The sequence below is a fragment of the Notechis scutatus genome, chromosome 6 (genome assembly GCF_049901735.1).
Source record: "Notechis scutatus isolate UNSWTSFEM ecotype Mainland chromosome 6, rNotScu1.2, whole genome shotgun sequence".
Classification (NCBI taxonomy): Eukaryota; Metazoa; Chordata; class Lepidosauria; order Squamata; family Elapidae; genus Notechis; species Notechis scutatus.
In genome coordinates, this window is record NC_142014.1 from 26,892,949 (window position 1) to 26,913,851 (window position 20,903).

General features: G+C 42.0%; 1 protein-coding gene across 5 annotated transcripts in view; it reads right to left on the reverse strand.

Annotated features, from left to right (window-relative positions):
* The window catches only part of RELN (reelin), a 371,671-nt gene that overhangs the window by 135,114 nt on the left and 215,654 nt on the right, over positions 1-20,903 (reverse strand). For all 5 annotated transcript variants that reach the window (XM_087967748.1, XM_087967745.1, XM_087967746.1 and 2 more), the window contains 3 exons: positions 19,314-19,547; positions 18,504-18,665; positions 12,651-12,887 (listed from right to left, as the gene is read on the reverse strand). In XM_087967748.1, coding sequence (XP_087823874.1) covers positions 12,651-12,887; positions 18,504-18,665; positions 19,314-19,547 — 633 coding nt within the window. The remainder of the gene's footprint in view (positions 1-12,650; positions 12,888-18,503; positions 18,666-19,313; positions 19,548-20,903) is intronic.

The window sequence follows — 20,903 nt, forward strand, 5'->3', positions numbered from 1 at the left end:
ACAGTCCTGATGTGGCGCTCAATGAAATTGAGTTTGACACCCCAGATGTAGGGTTTTTGTTCATTGCTTTGCTGTTTCTATTTATTTTTTTGATTGTTTTATTTATTGGTTTTATGGTTGTTGCAAGCTGCTCAGAGTTGCTTAAGATGGGCAGCCATAGACATCTTTTAAACTATATATATATATATATATATATATATATATATATATATATATATGTATGTATGTATGTATGTATGTATGTATGGCATTCGGCTTTGTTCGGGTATTTTCCCACGTCATTGTAGTTGTTCTTTTAAAGTTGTAGCAATGTTTCAGCAGAATCTCATCTGCCATCATCAGGCTTCTGTATAGTGTTCGTCTGTGAGTCAGACTTTTACAGTGGTTTCAGATTTAAATTTGGGGCAGCCTATTGCTGTGCCAGAATGGTTTTTTTTCTTCATCCTGATTGGTTGGGAGTCTTGGTCTGTGTTTATTGGTCTTGGAGTTTGCTGTGTTCTGCTTGATTGATGTCTCTAATATCTTCTGTCTGTTTTTTGGCTCTTTTTGTATCTTGATTGGCTGGCAGCATTGTGTTACTTTATTGGAGGCCTTTAGTGCAGCTTGGCTTCGGGTAAATGGACGGCTATCATTAGTTACTAAAGGCCTCCAATAAAGTAACACAATGCTGCCAGCCAATCAAGATACAAAAAGAGCCAAAAAACAGACAGAAGATATTAGAGACACCAATCAAGCAGAACACAGCAAACTCCAAGACCAATAAACACAGACCAAGACTCCCAACCAATCAGGATGAAGAAAAAAAACCATTCTGGCACAGCAATAGGCTGCCCCAAATTTAAATCTGAAACCACTGTAAAAGTCTGACTCACAGACGAACACTATACAGAAGCCTGATGATGGCAGATGAGATTCTGCTGAAACGTTGCTACAACTTTAAAAGAACAACTACAATGACGTGGGAAAATACCCGAACAAAGCCGAATGCCATACATGCGAAAACTTAAGAATATATATATATATAGCCTTCAGCTTTGTTCGGGTATTTTCCCACGTCATTATAGCACCTGGGCACAAACAGATAAGTACCCGCGAAAACTTAAGTAAGTACCCGCGAAAACTTAAGAAAACAAATATCAAACCTCTACGGGGAGGGATTAAACAGCCAGATCAAAACCTACGAGAAACTGGAAATTAAAAGAGCAGGAATACTATGTGACCTCCAATTCCTACGCAGCTGCAGAGATAACAATACTACACCAACCTGCTTCAAATTAAAATTTCATCAAAGCACAGCAGCCACTAAACGTATCATGAAAAGAACTGAAATGGCTCTACTAAGGAACGAGCTCCACAGTAAGAGATTCCAATTAGATCAGTTAAACAAAGATTTGCTAGCACTACACCTGGAATTGAGCAGCAAAATCCACCCTCTACTTTGGGACAAGATAAAACAACTCACAACTTGGAGATCAGAATCTGCAAGCACTTACAAACAGGCAAAGCTCTTGAAAAAATTAAAGAAATTAGAACATGACCAGAAAACCCCCAACAACTCACAACAACACCTGAAACAATTAGTGTACAATGTTTCCAACAGAGAACTCACCAAAACAGAAACAGAAGTCCTAACCAAAGGATTCAACTATGCTATAGCACCCCAAAAATCCCCACAGAATCCATCATATGTGCAGTAGAATCCAGCCTAACTAAATTAAATACAGATGAAGCTGATAAAATAAGACACCAAGTTACCAACATCCTATGCACAAGCAAACCACCAAAAAGCAACTTACAGCAAAATGAAATTGCTGTCTGAAAAGAGACAGCAGCATAATCATCCTCCCAGCAGATAAAGGGAATGCCACTGTAGTAATGGACAGAAAAGACTATGAAACAAAATTGACAGACCTACTTCAAGACTCCACATACAAACCCATAAACACAGACCCAACCACATATCTTGAAAAATTAACCAAGAAGAAAATTATAACCAGCCACATAAGCAAAGAGATCCAACACAAGATCATACCCAGAGAGAAATCTTCCAGATGCCCCAAACTATACGGCCTCCCAAAAATACACAAAGAAGGCATACCTCTCAGACCCATAGTCAGCTCCAGAGGAGCACCACTACAAAACCTAGCTAAACACCTAGCAAAGAGCTACAGCCCCATGCTGAAACAGCAGCTTCTCATGTACAAAACTCATACCACTTCTTGGAAATGATCAAAGATCTACACGTGGAGCAAGAAGATCTGCTTGTAAGTTTTGACGTGGTTTCACTATTCACTCAAGTCCCGATAAAAGAGACCCTTGAAATCATCAAAAATAAATACCAACCAGCTAAACACCTCATGGAACTAACAGAACACTGCTTAACCAACACATATTTCATATACAAAGGACAAAGATACAAACAAATAGAAGGAGCCCCATGGGATCACCACTGTCACCTGTCATTGCAAACCTGTTCATGGAAGAATTCGAATCCAGAGCCCTGGCCAATGCCATCCTCAAACCCAAACTATGGTTAAGATACATCGATGACACATTCGTGATTTGGCCCCATGGACAAGAAAACCTAAACAATTTCCTAACACACCTAAACAGCGCACACCCCAAAATCAAGTTCACCATGGAAACAGAAACAAACAAACAACTACCATTCCTAGATGTACTAATCTACAAAAAAACAGATGGCACACTAGGACACACCATATACCAGAAGAAAACACACACCAACCGCTACCTCAACGCCCAATCCCACCACCACCCAGCACAGATAAACTCCGTGGCTAAAACACTAATTACTAGAACCAAACGCCTGGCAGACAAGACACACATTAAGACTGAACTATGCACCCTGACTAAAATATTGACAGCCAACGGTTTCCACAAAAGCAAAATCACCAACTTGATCCACAAAAACACACTGAGACATAATAGAGACCCAGAAGATGAACAGACCCATGGAACAGCTGTCCTGCCCTACATAAGAGGCACTACAGACAAAATTAGTAAGATACTATACAGACACCACATCAAGACTGCCTTCAAAACAGACAGAAAAATAGCAGCCATCCTCAGAAACCCCAAAGACAAAATTGACCTGGAAAACCAAGGCATATACGAAGTCCCCTGTGCATCATGCCCGGCCACATACATTGGACAGACCAATAGAAGAATAAGCACCCGCCTGGATGAACACAAAATGCAGTCAAAAAGCTGGAACACACTTCCTCACTAGTCCAACACATGGAAGCCACAGGTCATAGCATCAACTTCAATGGCACCAAAACCCTAGCCACTATAGAAAATTCCAGCCACAGAATCATCAGAGAAGCCATAGAGATTGAAAAAGACCAGAAAGCATGAACAGAAGAGATGATTCCACCAGGCTGTCAATCATTTGGAAGCCTGCACTCACAAACAAAAAATCTCCACACCACAAGCCAGGCAAACACCTGGGCACAAACAGATCCCCCTGATACCTCCAGCTCAAACACATCCCAACCAGGCACCCAGATGAAACCCAGCTTCCTAACTAATGATAGCCGTCCATTTACCCGAAGCCAAGCTGCACTAAAGACCTCCAATAAAGTAACACAATGCTGCCAGCCAATCAAGATACAAAAAGAGCCAAAAACAGACAGAAGATATTAGAGACACCAATCAAGCAGAACACAGCAAACTCCGAGACCAATAAACACAGACCAAGACTCCCAACCAATCAGGATGAAGAAAAAACCATTCTGGCACAGCAATAGGCTGCCCCAAATTTAAATCTGAAACCACTGTAAAAGTCTGACTCACAGACGGACACAATACAGAAGCCTGATGATGGCAGATGAGATTCTGCTGAAACGTTGCTACAACTTTAAAAGCACAACTATAATGACGTGGGAAAATACCCGAACAAAGCTGAAGGCCATACATGTAAGTACCCTGAAAACTTAAGAAAACATATATGTATATGTATATATATATATATATATATATATATATATATATATATATATATATATATATATATATATATATATATATATGTATATGTATGTATATGTGTATGTGTGTGTATATATATATATATATATATATATATATATATATATATATATATATATATATATATATATATATATATATATATAAAAAAATACAGGTAGTCCTTGACTTACAACAGCTCATTTAGTGACCGTTTGAAGTTACAACAGGACTGAAAAAAATAACTTATGATTCTTTTTCACACTTACAATCGCTGCAGCCATCCCCAAGGTCACATGATCAAAATTCAGACACTTGGCAACTGACTCATATTTATGATGGTTGCAGCAATCCAGGGTCATGTGATTCCCCTTTTGCGACCTTCTGACAAGGAAAGTCAATGGGGAAGCCAGATTCATTGAACAACCCTGTTACTGTTGTGGTTCGCCGGCAGCAGGTGCGGACGGCTGAGGAGAGCGAGGACTCAGATGATGGGCCAGGACCATTAGGGAGTGGACTGCTGCCTTCAGAGATTGTGGGGGCTGGCAGCAGCAATGAGGAGGTTCCCGAGGAGCCTGTGCCAAGTGCGCGTGCATGCAGGATTGCTCATAGGAAAGAGAAGTTACAGCAGCACAGGTGACTCAGGAGTAAGGCTGCAAGATAATGTCCCTTCCTTCAAGAAGATAAAAGCTAGCTGTGAATGAACGTACTTTGCAGAAGGCAAAGACATTTTGAAGCTCAGCCTTGTGGACATTACAGTTGGTATTTGAAGACTCTTGTATTGTAAACTATTACAGTAGTAATACAAACTATTTTCAAAATGACCATCAGAGCATTAATATTTCCTTTATTATTATTAACACGCTCTGATGCTAAGGAGTTCTACTCCCCCTCCCCACCTGGAAAGAAATCTCTTCCAAATGCAAAACACAAGCAGAGGAGAGGAGTTTCAGTTTCAGTTTCAGTTTGAGAGCAGCAACCAGCTTCAGTACAGAACAGTTGAGGTAAGCCACGCCCAGGCTCCTTACTGTCTCCTTCTTGCTCATACAGCAAATACTGCTTCAGTTTCCAAACAGCCCTCAACTCTCACACAGTGACAGGACATTAGCCAGATGAATACGAATGGATGCTAGTAGGCAGAGGCAGAATTTTCCCCCCTTATTTTCCTCCCCAAAAACTAAGCCCGACCACATAGTTTTGTAGGGAAGCATGGGTATCCAGCTAGCTGTATACAAATAATATCTCCAATTCTCTTGTAGTTGAATGAAATAACGAATACCAAACATCTAAAGAGAAAGAAAATCTTACGAATAAGAAAACAGATCCAATCTTTACCAAAGGAGTAGGCTAAAAACTTGACGCTGAAAGAGATTGTGGTGTACTAATCCAGGAGTGCGACGAGAGGCCTAGCCTATCATTATTATAGAGGGAGGGGGTTTTCTCCCCCTGAAAACATAGTTGAGGATGGCATGCTGTAAAATGATTTATAACATATTGACTACCGTTCTTCTAATGAAAAAGCAATTTTCGGAGGGTTCCCAGGAGAACTCCCTCCATGCTCTGCCACCATACGCTGCATGGAAAGCCAGGCGTTAGAAAATGAGAATCAAATGGATACACAGCTGGGAGAAACCAACAATAATTAATTTAACAACCAGGCATTTGATCAGATCTGATCTAAGTTAAAACAATTCCAGGGAGAAGTGGAAAGGTCAGTGGTTTGAATTTGACAAAGCTCCCAACATCTACATATCTGGTCCATAGTGTTTTTCTGGCCAGTTCAACACCAGTGAGAAAAACAACATTCAGGAAGAAACTACAGAATAATTGTGTCTTGCAATTTGTGGCATTTTTCTACAGGCAAAAGAGAAAAAAGAAAAGAAAATAACTTTGATTTTTCTATCTAGTTTTTAAAAAAAATCTTAAAAACCAAAACTACACCTCGCATATCAATACAGGTAGTCCTTGAGTTACAATCACAATTGCTAGGTGTGACAAATTTGTTAAGGGAGTTTGTTAAAAGCCATTTTATGACTTTTCCTGCCATGTTTGTTAAGTGAATTGCTCCAGTTGTTAAGTTACCCACACGGTTGTTAAGTGAATCTGGATTCCCCATTGATTCTTTGCTTCTCAGAAGGTCATAAAAGGGGATCACATGACCCCGGGGACACTGCAACTTTCATAAATGTGAATCAGTTGTCAAGCATGTGAATTTTGACTATGTGACCATGGGAACGCTACAATGGTTGTAAGGGTGAAAAATGGTCATAAGTCACTTTTTTCCCCCAGTGATGGTGCAACTTTGAACGGTCACTAAACAAACTGTTGTAAGTCAAGGACTACCTGTGGAAGATAATACCGTGTTTTCCCCAAAATAAGACCCTGTCTTATATATATATTTCTGCGACCAAAAAAGGCACCAGGTCTTATTTTCGGGGGATGTCACCCACTGACTAACCTCACTTGCGTGTGTCGCCCCCAGCCTCCTTTTCACTATCAGAGGCCTTCAGGAACGTCTTCTTCTGCCACAGGCAAGGCTTTCCTGAAGGCCTCTGCAGCCGATAACAGAGCTCTGGATCGATCCTGAGCTTTGTTACCAGCTCGAGAGGCCTTCACGAAAGCCTTGCCAGCCCTGCCAGCTGCAGAAAAAATGGGCCAGCAAGGCAGGTGTGTGAGGCCTGGCTACAACTGTCTAAAAATAAGTAGTAGGGCAGCTCCACCCACCCATCCCCACCCTAGCTTAATTTTTACCCGTCCACTCTGGAGTGGGTGGGGGTCTTAATTAGGGCTTATTTTTTGGGGGGGTAGGGCTTATATTGGGTGTACGTGTAAAAATCAAGCTAGGATTTACTTTCAGGGTAGGTCGTATTTTCAGGGAAACAGGGTAGCTGTAGCTTAAGGTTGGTTTGTGGAGTCCTTGATGCTCTCTGAGCTTGGATGTTTGCTTGCATTTCATTACCTTGTCTGAGTTGGTAGTTCCTTGACCGGGGCGTCGTTTACTGTTCGATTGTTGGTCTTACATTAATTCTGGTGTTAAACTATCAAACAGTAAACAGCAGACCAATCAAGGACCTACCAAAAAGAAAACAATGCTCCCATCAGTGCTGACAGAGCAAGCCATCTATATATATAAAAGTAAAATACCACTCATGCATCTTCACAAAATCTCCAGAACTGTAAAGCCTACAAACTTGACACTTGGCACGTATGTTCCTCTTGGCTTCTAGGTGCTCACTAAGAAAGGTTTTTTTCCAAATGACCATCAGAGCATTTAAAGTATTTCCTATATTATTATTAACACGCTCTGATGCTAAGGAGTTCTACTCCCCCTCCCAACTGGAAAAGGAATCTCTTCCAAAATGCAAAAGACAAGCAGAGGAGTTTCAGTTTCAGTTTTAGTTTCACAGCACCAAACAGCTTTAGTACAGAACAGAGAACAGTTGAGCTAAGCCACACCCATGCTCCTTGCTGTCTCCTTGCTCACACAGCAAATACTGTTTCAGTTTCCAAACAGCCCTCAACTCTCTCAACTCTCTCACAGGACGCTAGCCAGATGAATACCAATGGATGCTGGTAGTCAAGAGGCAGATTTTTTTCCCCTTATTTCCCTCCCCCAAAACTAAGCCCGACCACATAGCTTCGTAGTGAAGCACGGGTATCGAGCTAGTTTGAAAGCAAACCCCACTCCCTTCTGATGATGTTACATCTGCAAACAAACAACCAAGTTCAGACAGCATGAAGGGCTCTGCCTCTTTTGCCCATCTAACATATCAACATGGGGGGAGGGGGCGTCAAAAGCTTTTTATCTGACCTCTTTGATGCAAACGGTTCAAATCTGGCCGTCGTATTTCATTTTAATGAGTGGTGAGTAATTCCACTGTTCTTCTTTTAAAGTAGTTAATGCTGTTTCAACAGCCTTGCTATTAGTGCCAGAACACATTCTGTGATGTTTTCACAGCCAAGTCAATTCCTTTCAGTTTGAGAGATGAGGAACAAATCAAACCACCAGGCTGCTCAAAATGTACTTGTTAACGAAAGACCCTGAATATTACTTCTTAGGCCTTCGAGTTAATTGTACAGTTTTCTTCTGTAATCATTGTGACGGCAGCTTCTCACAGCAGTTTAGTTGTAACTGGTAAATTCAGTGTAGGGTTATTATTGTGCCTGGCTCCTTGATATCCGAACCAAGACCTCTTTCAACTGTACTTTGGCAAAGGCTTATTTTTAAAACTTATTTTTAATGAGAAGTAAGTTTTCTGCAGATTTGTCCTAAATAGCAGCATTATACAAACCTAGCACAATATTTCAACCTTTCAGAATAAACAACATTATGCAAAGCATGCAAAAAGTAGTAAAGAAATTAAGGTAGAAGATAAGGAAAGAAAAACTAATTAACCACAGGGGCTGCACCAAAGAAGAGGTGGGATAAAATAGTTATATACAAATTCCTTATGCAGTAAAACTTCAAAGGTTATTGAAAAATAACGTAATGTAAGAAAGAAAGCAGAGAAGAGCAATGAAGATGATTAGGGGACTGGAGGCTAAACCATGTAAAGAACAGTTGCTGGAATTGGGTATGTCTAATCTGATGAAAAGAAGGACTAGGGGAGACATGATAGCAGTCTTCCAATATCTCAGGGGCTTCCCCAAAGAAGAGGCAGTCAAGCTATTCTCCAAAGCACCTGGGGGCAGGACAAGAAGCAATGGGTGGAAACTAATCAAGGAGAGAAGCAACTTAGAACTAAGGAGAAATTTCCTGACAGTGGGAACAATTAATCAGTGGAACCACTTGCCTCCAGAGGTTGTGAATGCTCCAACACTGGAAGTTTTAAAGAAGAGATTGGGCAGCCATTTGTCTGAAATGGTGTAGGGTTTCTTGGGATTCAAAATTTTTAACAACCGGTTCTGTGGGCGTGGCTTAGGTGGTGGGCATCGCTTGGTGGTCATGTTATTGTCTGGGCGTGGCCAACTCAATATCACTCACATCGAGGCACGCATCTCCTCGCCTGGCCTCTTATGACTGTGGGGATGCTGCAACAGTCGTAAGTGTGAAAAATGGTCATAAGTCACTTTTTTCAGTGCCACTGTAACTTTGAATGGTCACTCCACACAAGCAAAGTACCAGCAAAGGAGGAGAAAAAAACTCCAGAGAAGTTCCTGAGACAGGAAGTCTAGTCCTGCCAAGAATGTAATAAGGGTCAATGGAGAGGCAGTTTCTGTAAGCAACACCAGAATGTTTCCTTCTTGCCTTCCTTACGGGATTAGGACAGTAATTTCTTCTAACAATCGGTTCTCCGAACTGCTTAGAATGTTAACAACCGGTTCTAGCGAATAGGTGCAAACTGGTAGAATCCCACCCCTGGTTTCCTGCCTGAGCAGGGGGTTGGACTAGAAGGCCTCCAAGGTCCCTCACAAATCTGTTATTCTGTTCTGTTCTGTTCTGTTCTGTTCTATTCCATATTCCATATGTTCTGCTCTGCTCTATTCCATTCCATTCCATTCGATTACATATTTTCTTTTCTATCCTATCCTATCCCATCCCATTCCATATTTTCTATTCTATTCTATTCTATTCTATTCTATTCTATTCTATTCTATTCTATTCTATTCTATTCTATTCTATTCTATTCTATTCTATTCTATTCTATTCTAAATAACTGTGTACCATTGTGCAGGAAAAGGGTTGGCAGAACAAAGGGGTGGAGTTAAAAGAGGAATTAGCTGAGTGCCAAAATGTGTGCATGTGCGTGCATGTCAGAAAGAGCAGCTCCCGGCCACCTGTTGGGTCATCCTTTTAGAGATCGTTCCTGACCAGATTCCTTAGTCTTCAACAGTGACAGAGCTTCCAATGTCCTACCTTCACTTTTCCTACCTGGAAAAGTTGGGAAATATTCAGAGATGCCATGAAAATCGCTGACGTAGAACTGTGTAGTGCAGTCAAATGTCAGCAGACAATGCCATAAACTGTTTTATGATAGCAACAGTAATAGCGCTTAGACTTATGTACCGCTTCAAGGTGCTTTACAGCCCTCTCTAAGTGGTTTACGGAGTCGGCCTATTGCCCCCAATATTCTGGATCCTCATTTTATTGACCTCGGATGGATGGAAGGCTGAGTCAACCTTGAGCCAGTCAGGATCAAACTGTTGGTAATGGGCAGAGTCAGCCTGCAATGCTGCATTCTAATCTCTGTGCCACCAAGAAGGAGAATGAGAAAGGGAAGGAGAATGAGAAAGGAAATAAGAAAGGAAGGAAGGAAGGAAGGAGGGAGGGAGGGAGGGAGGGAGGGAAGGATAGCATTTAGATTTATATACCATTTCATAGTGCTTTACAGCCCTCTCTAAGTGGTTTACATTCTTCTTCTCCTTCTCCTTCTCCTTCTCCTTCTCCTTCTCCTTCTCCTTCTTCTTCTTCTTCTTCTTCTTCCATATCCATCATCGGACATTAGCGATCATGTTGGTGATCCTATCAGCAGTTTACAGAGCCAGCATATTGCCCCCCAACAATATTGAACTTGGTATTCCAAGGAGAAACTGTTTTATAACTGAACTTAGCTCGCAACCAACTGAACCGAACTTAAGCATTTTCAAAGCCATTAATTCCAACAAAAGAAACTAAATAAGAATTTCAGGATCATATTCACGCCAGAATTTACAGAATTGCTTATGTCTGTGTGAATTGCTTAGGTCCTGCTCAACCGAGCAGATAACAAAAACAGAGAATTGTTCATTAATCATGTTTTAAAACATGTCATGTTGAAACCCATCAGTCTGATTTAATTTGCATGAATCAATTATCTGAAGAAAACCAACACAGTTAATTATTCTTTCATTTAAATCTGTGATCGGTTCAGGAGAAACTTCCAAAATGTTACAAGCAGAGAAACTATGTGAACGCACACCCAAGATAAATTACATTCACAATTCACATTGCATCACCGTGTTAAATTTACCCCTTATTACATACAGGTCACCGAAGACAATTGTCGTTCATGTTTGAACCCTGGGGAAAATTCTAATGAACAACTAGGAAGAGAATCATCTGCAGAAATCAATTAGCCCACTGCGCCACTCATTACTTACTCATGCCTTCATGATCCTCACTTAAAAAAAGATTTGCAGCCTTTCCCTCGAAAGACAGTACAGGTAGCCTTCGACGTACAAACACAATTGAGCCCCAAAATTTCCATTGCCAAGTGAGAAGGTTGTTAAGTGAATTTTGCTTCATTTTGCGACCTTTCTTTGTCCCAATTGCTAAGTCAAAGATTGCAGTCGTTAAGTTAGTAACCTGGCTATTGAGTGAATCTGGCTTCCCCCATTGCTTGTCAGAAGGTCAAAAAGGGGACCAGGTGACCCCCGGAACCGTCGTAAATGTGAGTCAGTTGCCAAGATTCTGAATTCTGTTCACATGAACATGGTAATGCTGCAATGGTCATAAATATGAAAAAACGGTCCTAATCCAGTTTTTTTTTCAGTGCTGTTCTAAGTTTGAACACTCATTAAATGAATTGTTATAAGTCAAGGGAAAACCTTATTGCTTGGTTGTCCAACTTTTAGGCACATCAGGAGGCAGGGGTGAGATTCTGCCGGTTCAAACCGGTTCGAGCGAACAGGTTGTTCCAGCGATTAATTGGCCCCGCCCACCTGCTCCTGCGGTAGACCATCCTATATTTCCGTGTTTTGCAGCCCAGCTGATTCGCACGGCACAGTGAATTGCTGCGCCTCAGCTGTTTTACTCCCCAGGGCTGCAGCAGAAGGTAAGTTTTAGAGCTGAAAATGGACGGGTTTTGGTGGTGGGATTCAAAAACTTTTACCACTGGTTCGGTGGGCGTGGCTTGGTGGGCGCGCTTTGCACGCATGCACACATTTTGCATGCATGCACGCGCCAAACATGCACTTTGCGCAGGCACAGAGGCGTTTTGACTCACCTCCTTCAAGCCTGCACTGTCCAAGTCGCTTCAGCAGCTGCCGCACGGCACTCTTCTATGCCGCGCAAAGCAGCTGTGCTTCAAAAGCAGAAGATAAAGGTGAGTATGGGAGCCAGGCGGGCAGGTGGGTGGGCCCAACAGCAGAGCGGTGGAGAGAACTGGTTCGGTCTCCACTGCTCATCGCCACTACCGGCTTGGCAGAACTGGGCCGAACTGGTAGCATACCATCACTGGTGGGTTTCAAATGCTGCACACGCTCACCAAAATGGTTGTCACACCCAGTGGTGGGATTCAAATTTTTTTACTACCGGTTCTGTGGGCGTAGCTTGATGGGCTTGGTGGCTTGGTGGGCATGGCAGGGGAAGGATACTGCAAAATCCCCATTCTTTCCCCAACCCCACTAACCTGCTTTCCAGCTCCGTTCTCCTGTGCAGGGCAACAAAAGAAGACCCACCCGATCAGCTGGGACTCAGGAGGCAAAGAATAGATGGGGGCAGGGCCAGTCAGAGATGGGATTTGCCGGTTCTCCGAACTACTCAAAATTTCTGCTACCGGTTCTCCAGAACTGGTCAGAACCTGCTGAATCCCATATCTGGTTACACCGGTTGAATCCCGCCACTGGTCATGAACTACACAACATATTACCCAAGGAAATATTTAATGAATTGTAATCTGAAAACAAAAAGTTTACCCAGAGCAAAAGATTAAAAAAAAAAAGGGGGGGGACTCACTCACCAGAGTGTCCAGTCATGGGCACAGTATGGTTGAACATTCCCCAAGTAGAATCCAAGGGACTGAGTAACTTCCAACAAGTTGGTGAAGTCCAGGCTAATGCTATTGAAAAGCACGGAGGTCATAATGATTTCATCAATGGCCCAAACATCTTCGCCTTGAGAAGAATGGTATGGTTGCCACCACCGGAACTGAATGCCAAACTGTCTTGCATCTTCTGGCAATTCCACGGAAATTATTCTTTTTTTAAAAAAAGAAAGAAATTGGATTAATGAAAAATCCATCTAGAAATCACGAAGCTGATTCTCACTCTTCATACTATAGGTAGTCCTTGACTTACGACCACAATTGTGCCCCATATTTCTGTTGCTAAGTGAGACATTTGTTAAGTGAGTTTCGCCTCGTTTTCCAAAAAATGGGCCCGTTTAGTCACTTACAGTATTTCCGGGAATACAGGAAGTGATGAAACGAACCTGTTTTTGGGCCTCCAAAGGCTGCAGAGGCTTCCCTGGAGCCTCTGGGAGGCCAAAAAAGGCCTCAAACGGGCCGAAAATCAGCTGGGAGGCACATGCATGCGCAGTGAGGTAAGTTTGCCTGGGGCTCGCGTGCCCACACAAATGGCTCCGTGTGCCACCTGTGGCATACGTGCCATAGGTTCACCATCACAGCTTTAAGAGATTAAGGACTGAATTTTCCAGGATCAAGAGAAGGGGAAGTGAGGATAAAGATGGAATTCTTAAATGTCTCAGGCTGTATTTCTAACCAGGTTAATCATCCTATATAAAGAGCATTAAAGAAAAGATAAAAAATGGTGGCTGGAATTGAGTATGCCTAGTTTAATGAAAAGAAGGATTAGGAGTGATATGACAGCACTGTTCCAATTTCTGAGGGGCTGCTACGAAGAAGAGGGAGTCAACCTATTTTCCAAAGCACCAGAAGGCAAGATGAGAAGCAATGAATGGAAACTAATCAAGAAGACGTAAGGAGGCATTTTCTGACAGTGAGAACAATCAACCAATGGCTTGCCTCCAGAAGTTGTGAATGCTCCAACACTGGTAGTTTTCAAGAAGAGCCTGAACAAACCTTTATCTGAAACGGTAGAGTGTTTCCTCCCTTAGCAGGGGGTTGGACTAGAAGACCTTTAAGGTCCTTCCTAACTCTGTTATTCTGCTATCTTCACTATTCAACATTGCACTACATTTTAACTCATTTATTCTTGTCCTGCTTGTATGTTTGGAGAGATTTATTTTGCAATAAAAACCTCAGTCTGTCATCAGGGCTAAAGACAATATTTGTTAAGATTTTCAGCAGCTTTTTAGCAGTGCCCGGGATGAATAATACATCGTCTGTACATGGTCTTGAATTTCTGTCCTGGAACTATTTCTTTCTTCCCTCATTCAGATTGTTCCTGGAAGAACAGGGATGGATATCTTGACAAACAGATGCTCTTACATCTTCGTCATTATCTGCTAGGGATTTCTGACGATGTCAAGTCATGACCCCCCCCTGAAGACAGACTCAACTGTCAATCAAGTTGGATTTCATAAATGGAACTAAAGCAAGCTCCATCTTGTTCTTATTTGGGACGGGGAAAAAATGTCTTGGCAGGAGAGTCTGCTTTGCCTTTTTCTCTGTGTGGGTCAGCTTTGTGCCAAAGAATGCTGGCAGAGAGAACAAAGCACATATTTTATTTCTTGATTAAGCAATTTTCTTTTATATGTACTTCACTGTAGCAAGGAAATTGAATGAAGTTCCATTCTCAGTCTGGTGGGGAGCGGAATGGTACCAAACCAGAATATCCACACATAAACATTAATTGTAGCGAGGAAATCAACAGTCTTCTGCTGCGTGGTTGGTGAGCCAGGCCCACAAGGAACCTTCAAGAACCTTCCTGGCAGCTGTGACAAAAAAAAACACCTAGATTTGACGAACTGTGAAGAAAATTAAGAATAATATTGAATTTCCAGGCACAATTACGGAACACAGCCATGGGGAACATACATTAATTGCCATGGCAATGACATCTTTGAGGATGTTCCATAAATCAATAACAGCAGATGCCCACATGAAACACGCAAAGGCAAAGGCTGAGGCATAACAACATGAGGGATGTTTATTCCCATCAACGTATAATAAAATATTGGCAAAGGAACTCTCAGTATCCTACCAACCTTGTCTTTTTTCCCTCAAAAGAATAAATTCATACATTAACTTTGACGTCTTCCCCTTGCTGGGTCTAACAATAACCACACTTATGCCACAACTTTGCATCTTCGCTTGTGACAAAGAACACACAAACACACATGGAAAAGCACTTTTTATGCCATCTTTGTGAACTTTGATGGGTGTGCCTTTTGAGCATCTTGTGATAGCATGTTTATTACCGAGGAAGGATGTGTTAATTGATTAGCAAGAAGATCAAATGATGAAGCTAAACAAGTAATTTTGAGAGAAGCGGGGGGCGGGGATCAGGAAATTAAAAGAATCTGGAGAATAATATGTGGTTTGGTTTTCTGACATGTTGTGAATCAAGTTCAGCCATGAAAAACAAAGACCATTTCAAAGATCCCACACTCCATTCATCCCTCCAACACAAGGAATGAAGAGGAAAAAAATAGGTTCTTTTTTCCCTTGAAGAATGAAAAATGCAAGACAGGAGTTTCACAAGACTTTGGATTAATTGTTAAATATACATTCCCTTTCGCAATGCACCTATCCAGGAAAATATTATATTTAGGTGGGGAAAAACCTGCGAGAGCTTTACATTTGAAACGCACATAACAAAATAACCAAATAACAGAATAATAGGATGGAAAGGGACCTTGGAGGTCTTCTAGTCTAACCCCCCTGCTCAAGCAGGAGACCCTAGACCATTCTGGACAAATGGCTGTCCAGTCTTTTCTTGAAAATCTCCATGGTAGAGCATCCACAACTTCTGGAGGCAAACAATTCCACTGATTTAATTGTTCTCATTGTCGGGAAATTTCTTCTTAGTTCTAAGTTGGATCTTTCTTTAATGATCTTCCACCCATTACTTCTTGTTCTGCCCTCAGGTGCTTTTGAGAATAAGTTGACCTCCTCTTCTTTGTGACACCCTCTTTAATATTGAAATATGGTTATTGTATCACCTCTAATCCTTCTCTTTGTTCGATTGGACATGTCTAGTTCCATGAATCGTTCATCAGTAGGATTACTCTATCACTTTCTTCTTTTTCTATCTTCAAAACTGGCAGAAAAGGTTGATGTGAGTTCTAGCAACCACAGTGAAGCAGGAGTCTAATGGTCTTGAGAAGGCACATAGAGAGACATGTAGGTTCTCTAAGACTGGATGTTCTCTATCCTCGCTGGACAGAATGTTGGAACTGAGAAGATCCACAATAGCCTCCAGCTCAGAATAGCCTCCAGCTCAGTGGTCTCCAAACTTGGCAACTTTAAGACTTGTGGATTCCAACTCCCAGAACTCCTCAGCCAGCTATGAAGACTTGAAGTCCACAAGTCTTAAAGTTGCCAAGTTTGGAGACCTCTGCTCTAGCTATTCTAGTAAACTAAACCTAGATCTTCTCAATTCTTCACAAGATCACCCCATAACATTCCTCACCACCTCACCTCTTCAAAGGATTGTTGTTGGGATTAAAAACAGGGAGAACGTCTTCAGAGCCTCAAATTTCTTCATAGAAAGGCAGGATAGAAAGCAGGTAAATACAGGCTATGGTATGTTGTATAACATACTTTGTATAACACCAACGCAATTATTAAATTTGCAGATGACACGACAGTGGTGGGGCTCATTAATAAGAACAATGAGTCTGTTTATAGAAAGGAAATACAAGGGCTGACACTGTGGTGTAAAAAGAAAATAATCTTACACTTAACACCAAAAAAACTAAAGAACTTATAATTGACTTCAGGAGGAAGAGAGATGTACATTTACCATTGTACATAAATGGTGAGGAGGTGGAGAGGGTTGGTAGTTTTAAATTTCTGGGCATTTCTATCTCGGAGGGCCTCTCATGGACTATGAATGCTAACATGCTTGTAAAGAAGGCACAGAAGAGGCTGTACTTCCTGAGAATGATCAGGAAGATAAATCTATCTCAGCATCTACTTCTGTCCAATGAGAGTGTCCTGACATATGGCATTCTTGCATGGTACGGGAGCAGCTCTGTAGCGGACAAAAAAGCTCTATAGAGATTCATTAAAACTGCCCAGAATATCATCGGGCTCCAGCTACCAGCCCTGGATGACATCTTTGCACCTTGTTGTTTGAGGAAGTTGCACAACATTCTCAGAGACTCTTCCCATCCTGCTTACAATCTTTGTGAAGCTGTTGCCTTCTGGCAGAAGATACAGAACCATTAAAACTTGGACCACACATTTTCTGAACAGTTTTTATCCCAGTGTTATAATTGCACTTAATAATGAACTTAAGGACCAGCATCAGTGAGCGGTTGGACAGTATTACTTGGTCTGTTGTGTGGATGCTTGTGTGTTTTTAGGGGTTGGGGAATTTTGGTGGGTGGAGAGGTGTTTGGGGATTGTCATGTGTGTGTGCATGTTGAGTCTGGTCTCTGGGTGTTATGTGAATTTTGTTGTATGTATACTGTGTACATACAACAAATGTACAGATTATCGGCGTATAACACGCACTTTTTCCCCCTGAAAATAGGGGCAATGATGTATGCGTGTTATACGCCGATATAATGTTAAGAAGCCAGCGGAGGCCGGGCGGTGCGAGCGGTGCGAGCGGAGGCCGGGCGGTGCGAGCGGAGGCCGGGCGGTGCGAGCGGAGGCCGGGCGGTGCGAGCAGAGGGCATTATTTTGCATTATTTACCTCAGGGTCCTCAACCACCGGCCGCGGACCGGTACCGGGCCGTGGAGCACTCTCTACCGGGCCGCAAAGAATTTTTTAAAAAAAAATGGCGGCTTTCTTCACCTTCGGTGAATGCTGCTGGGATCGGGATCAAGGACACAAATGAAAGAAGGGGAGGAGGAAGCAACGAAGCCTGTCCTTCTCTCTGGGTCAGCTCTTCAGTCGCTCTCTCGCTCCTCCACCAGCACAGGAAGAAACTGCTTCAAAGCAGCGGGGGCTTTTCCTGTCGCCGCAGCTTCCCTGAAGCGCCCGTTTCTCCCCACCCCACCCCGTCCCCCCGTCGCCCGCCCGCAGTGCTCCGTTCTGCCTGCCTGCCTGCCTTCGTTAATGGTTGAATCGGAACAGCTTCGGCTGAGTAAAAGAGGCGAATAGTTATTATTCTCAGCCGAAGCTGCTCCCAAACAACCAGAAACTAAGGCAGGCAGGCAGGCAGGCAGAATGGGACACTGTGGATTGAAGCGCGCGGGTGGGAGTGGGGTGAAACGGGCGCTCGGAATAGCTGCGGCGACAGGAAAGCCCCCGCTTCTTTGAAGCAGTTTCTTCCTTGGATGGTGGAGCAGCAGAGAGCGAAGCCTCCTTCTCTTCTCTTCCCCCCCGGTCCTTGCAAAATTTTCTGCTTGAAACCGGTCCCTGGTACAAAAAAGGTTGGGGACCACTGATTTACCTTATAAGTGGTAATAATATTAATTAAAAAAAGTTCTGAGCTACCCTTATTTTGCTTCAAAGTTTTTATTTAGAAATTTAATTTTTTTCCTGAAATTTCCCTCTTAAAATGAAGATGCGTGTTATACGCCTGTGCGTGTTATACGCCGATAAATATGGTATGTACGTACCATGACTGTATACATACAACGACAATAAAGAATTCAATCTTCAATGTTGTATAAAAAAGAATTATAGGAATTTGACACTGGGCACAGAGGTTGTAGAACTGATTCCTAATAGGATGCTTTCGCATTGTACCACAATTAAAGCAATGCATTTACCTTGGCTCGTGATAGTTGAGATAGGGGTAATGTTCCAGAAGTTTCCACGTAATCCCATTGTCGTACGAATAGTGCAACAGAACACCTTCTCCAGGCTGGTCGGGTGCTTTGCAAGTACTCAGAACAGATCTGCTGCCGAGTCGCAGAGTAAACTGGAGGAATCTGGTTTGACAAGGGTTTGAATCATTATAAGTTAACATTTCCACAGCATTCTCTTCCCAAACCTGCCTTATTTTTTTTTTAAATCCTGTACATTAAAGCACACCTAAAGTAAACAATACTGATGCCTCCTTCCTGGAGTTGAAATTGTTTATTCAATCCAGCCAGGTAGCACGGCACGGATTGTTTTAAAATGCCAATCACTATTGCATTTCATTATTTATTAGGAACCGGAGGGGTGGAGGAGCCATTGAATGGATCTAATCAGCTGCCACAAGCTGTCAAAATAAATACAAGCCCGTAAATAATTAAGCAGCACTTGGCTCCCACACTCACTTTTGATATTAATGTTGCATGCTTGCAAACTCAGGCACCATATAATTACCCCCCAATGTATTAAACACTTAGCCTTGCAAATAAAGTGTGGTTTTTCAAAAAAAAAAAAAAGAATGAAAATACATTCTCGTATCCAGAATTAAATGTAAAAATACAAAGCCATCAAAAATTTAAGCGCTGATTTTTTCTCTCTCTCTCTCAATCAAACACAAGCTCCCCTTTTAATTGAAGATGGTAAAGGATTAATTCCAAGCAACAGATATCCAGAACCGGATTCAAAGGAGGCTGCCTTGTTTTCATTTATTCCCACTTTACCTTGATTGGGAGCTGTCGAAGAATGACGTGATGAGTTGACGTCTTCCATCCTTGTTAAAAACCAGGGCTTTGCCACTTGCTAGCACTCCACAGCCGAAACTGACTTCAGCACCACGGATAGAGTAAAAGTTGTGATAGGAGGAGAGCCTGGCATTGCTGAAACTTTCCGAGATAAACATTGGAAAAGTTTGAGAGGCCATTTCGCAGGCAGGGCCTGAAAAGCCAGGGTCACACCTGTTTAGGGAAAGAAGCGAAAGCCAGCTAAATATGACCAACCTTGGAGAGAAATAAGTCGCAAATGTTGTACGAGATCCTTAAGAAATACAAAGCTATAAGGCCACAAAATGTTAATACCCTCTCTTCATTTGTTTTAATTTTACTTTTAATTAATTTATTTATTTGTATTCCACCTTCATTGTTTTTACAAACAACTCAAGGTGGCAAATGTGTCCAGCACACCTTCTTCTCCCTGTTTTTCCCCCAACAAAAATTATCCTATGTGATGGATTGGGCTGAGAGATAAGGATTGGCCAGGCTCCCAGCTGGCTAACATGGCTAAAGCAGGTCTAGAACTCACAATCTCCTGGTGATTGGCCCAAAGTCACCCAGCTGGCTTTCATGCCTAAGGCAGGACTTGAACTCACGGCCTCTTGGTGTTGGCCTAAAGGCCACCCAGCTGGTTTTCATGGCTAAAGGAGGACTAGAACTCACAATCTACTGGTGATTAGTCCAAAGTCATCCAATTGGCTTTCATGGCTAAGGTGGAACTTGAACTCACAGCCTCCTGCTTTCTAGCCAAGTGTCTTAACCACCAGACCAAACTGGCTTTTTTCTTTCAAAAAATGAAATTAAATAGTCTATGACTAACTACAAGTATAGAATTTTGATATTATTATTATTATTATTATTATTATTATTATTATTATTATTATTATTATTATTATTATTATTATTATTATTATTATTATCGTTGTTGTTGTTGTTGTTGTTTTATTGTTATTGTTATTCATCACATAGTCAGCCAGATGTCCAGACTGGGTTTGGCATTTTTGTCTACCTATCGAGTTCTTACCAAGGACCTGGGGTAGGCAAATCTGGATGTTTGATGGTGCTACGGATATCGCCGCAGGATGGAAACTGTTCCAAGTCAAACATCCTTCTGCAATTGACTGATGGTGAATGTGTCAATGCCACCAATGTGTTGAAATGGTGCTCCACTTTTTTGGGGATTGCACCCAAGACGCCTATTACTATTGGTACTACCCTTGCTTGCCTTTGCCATAGTCATTCTATTTGTAGGTCTTTATAATTTGTTATCTTCTCCAGTTCTTTCTCTTCTCTTCTGCTGTCATTATTGTTGTTGTTATTATGATTGTTGTTGTTGTTGTAGCTAGTCACACAGTCGGCCAGATGTCTAGACTGAGTTTAGCATTTTTATCCAGCTATCAAATCCTTCTCAAGGAACTGGGATAGATATGGTTGTTTAGTGTTATTAAAGGTATTGTTGCAGCATGTACGATGTTTCAGATAAAGCTGCCTTTTGCAATTGACCGATGGGGATTTTGTCAATGACAATGATATTCAAGTGGT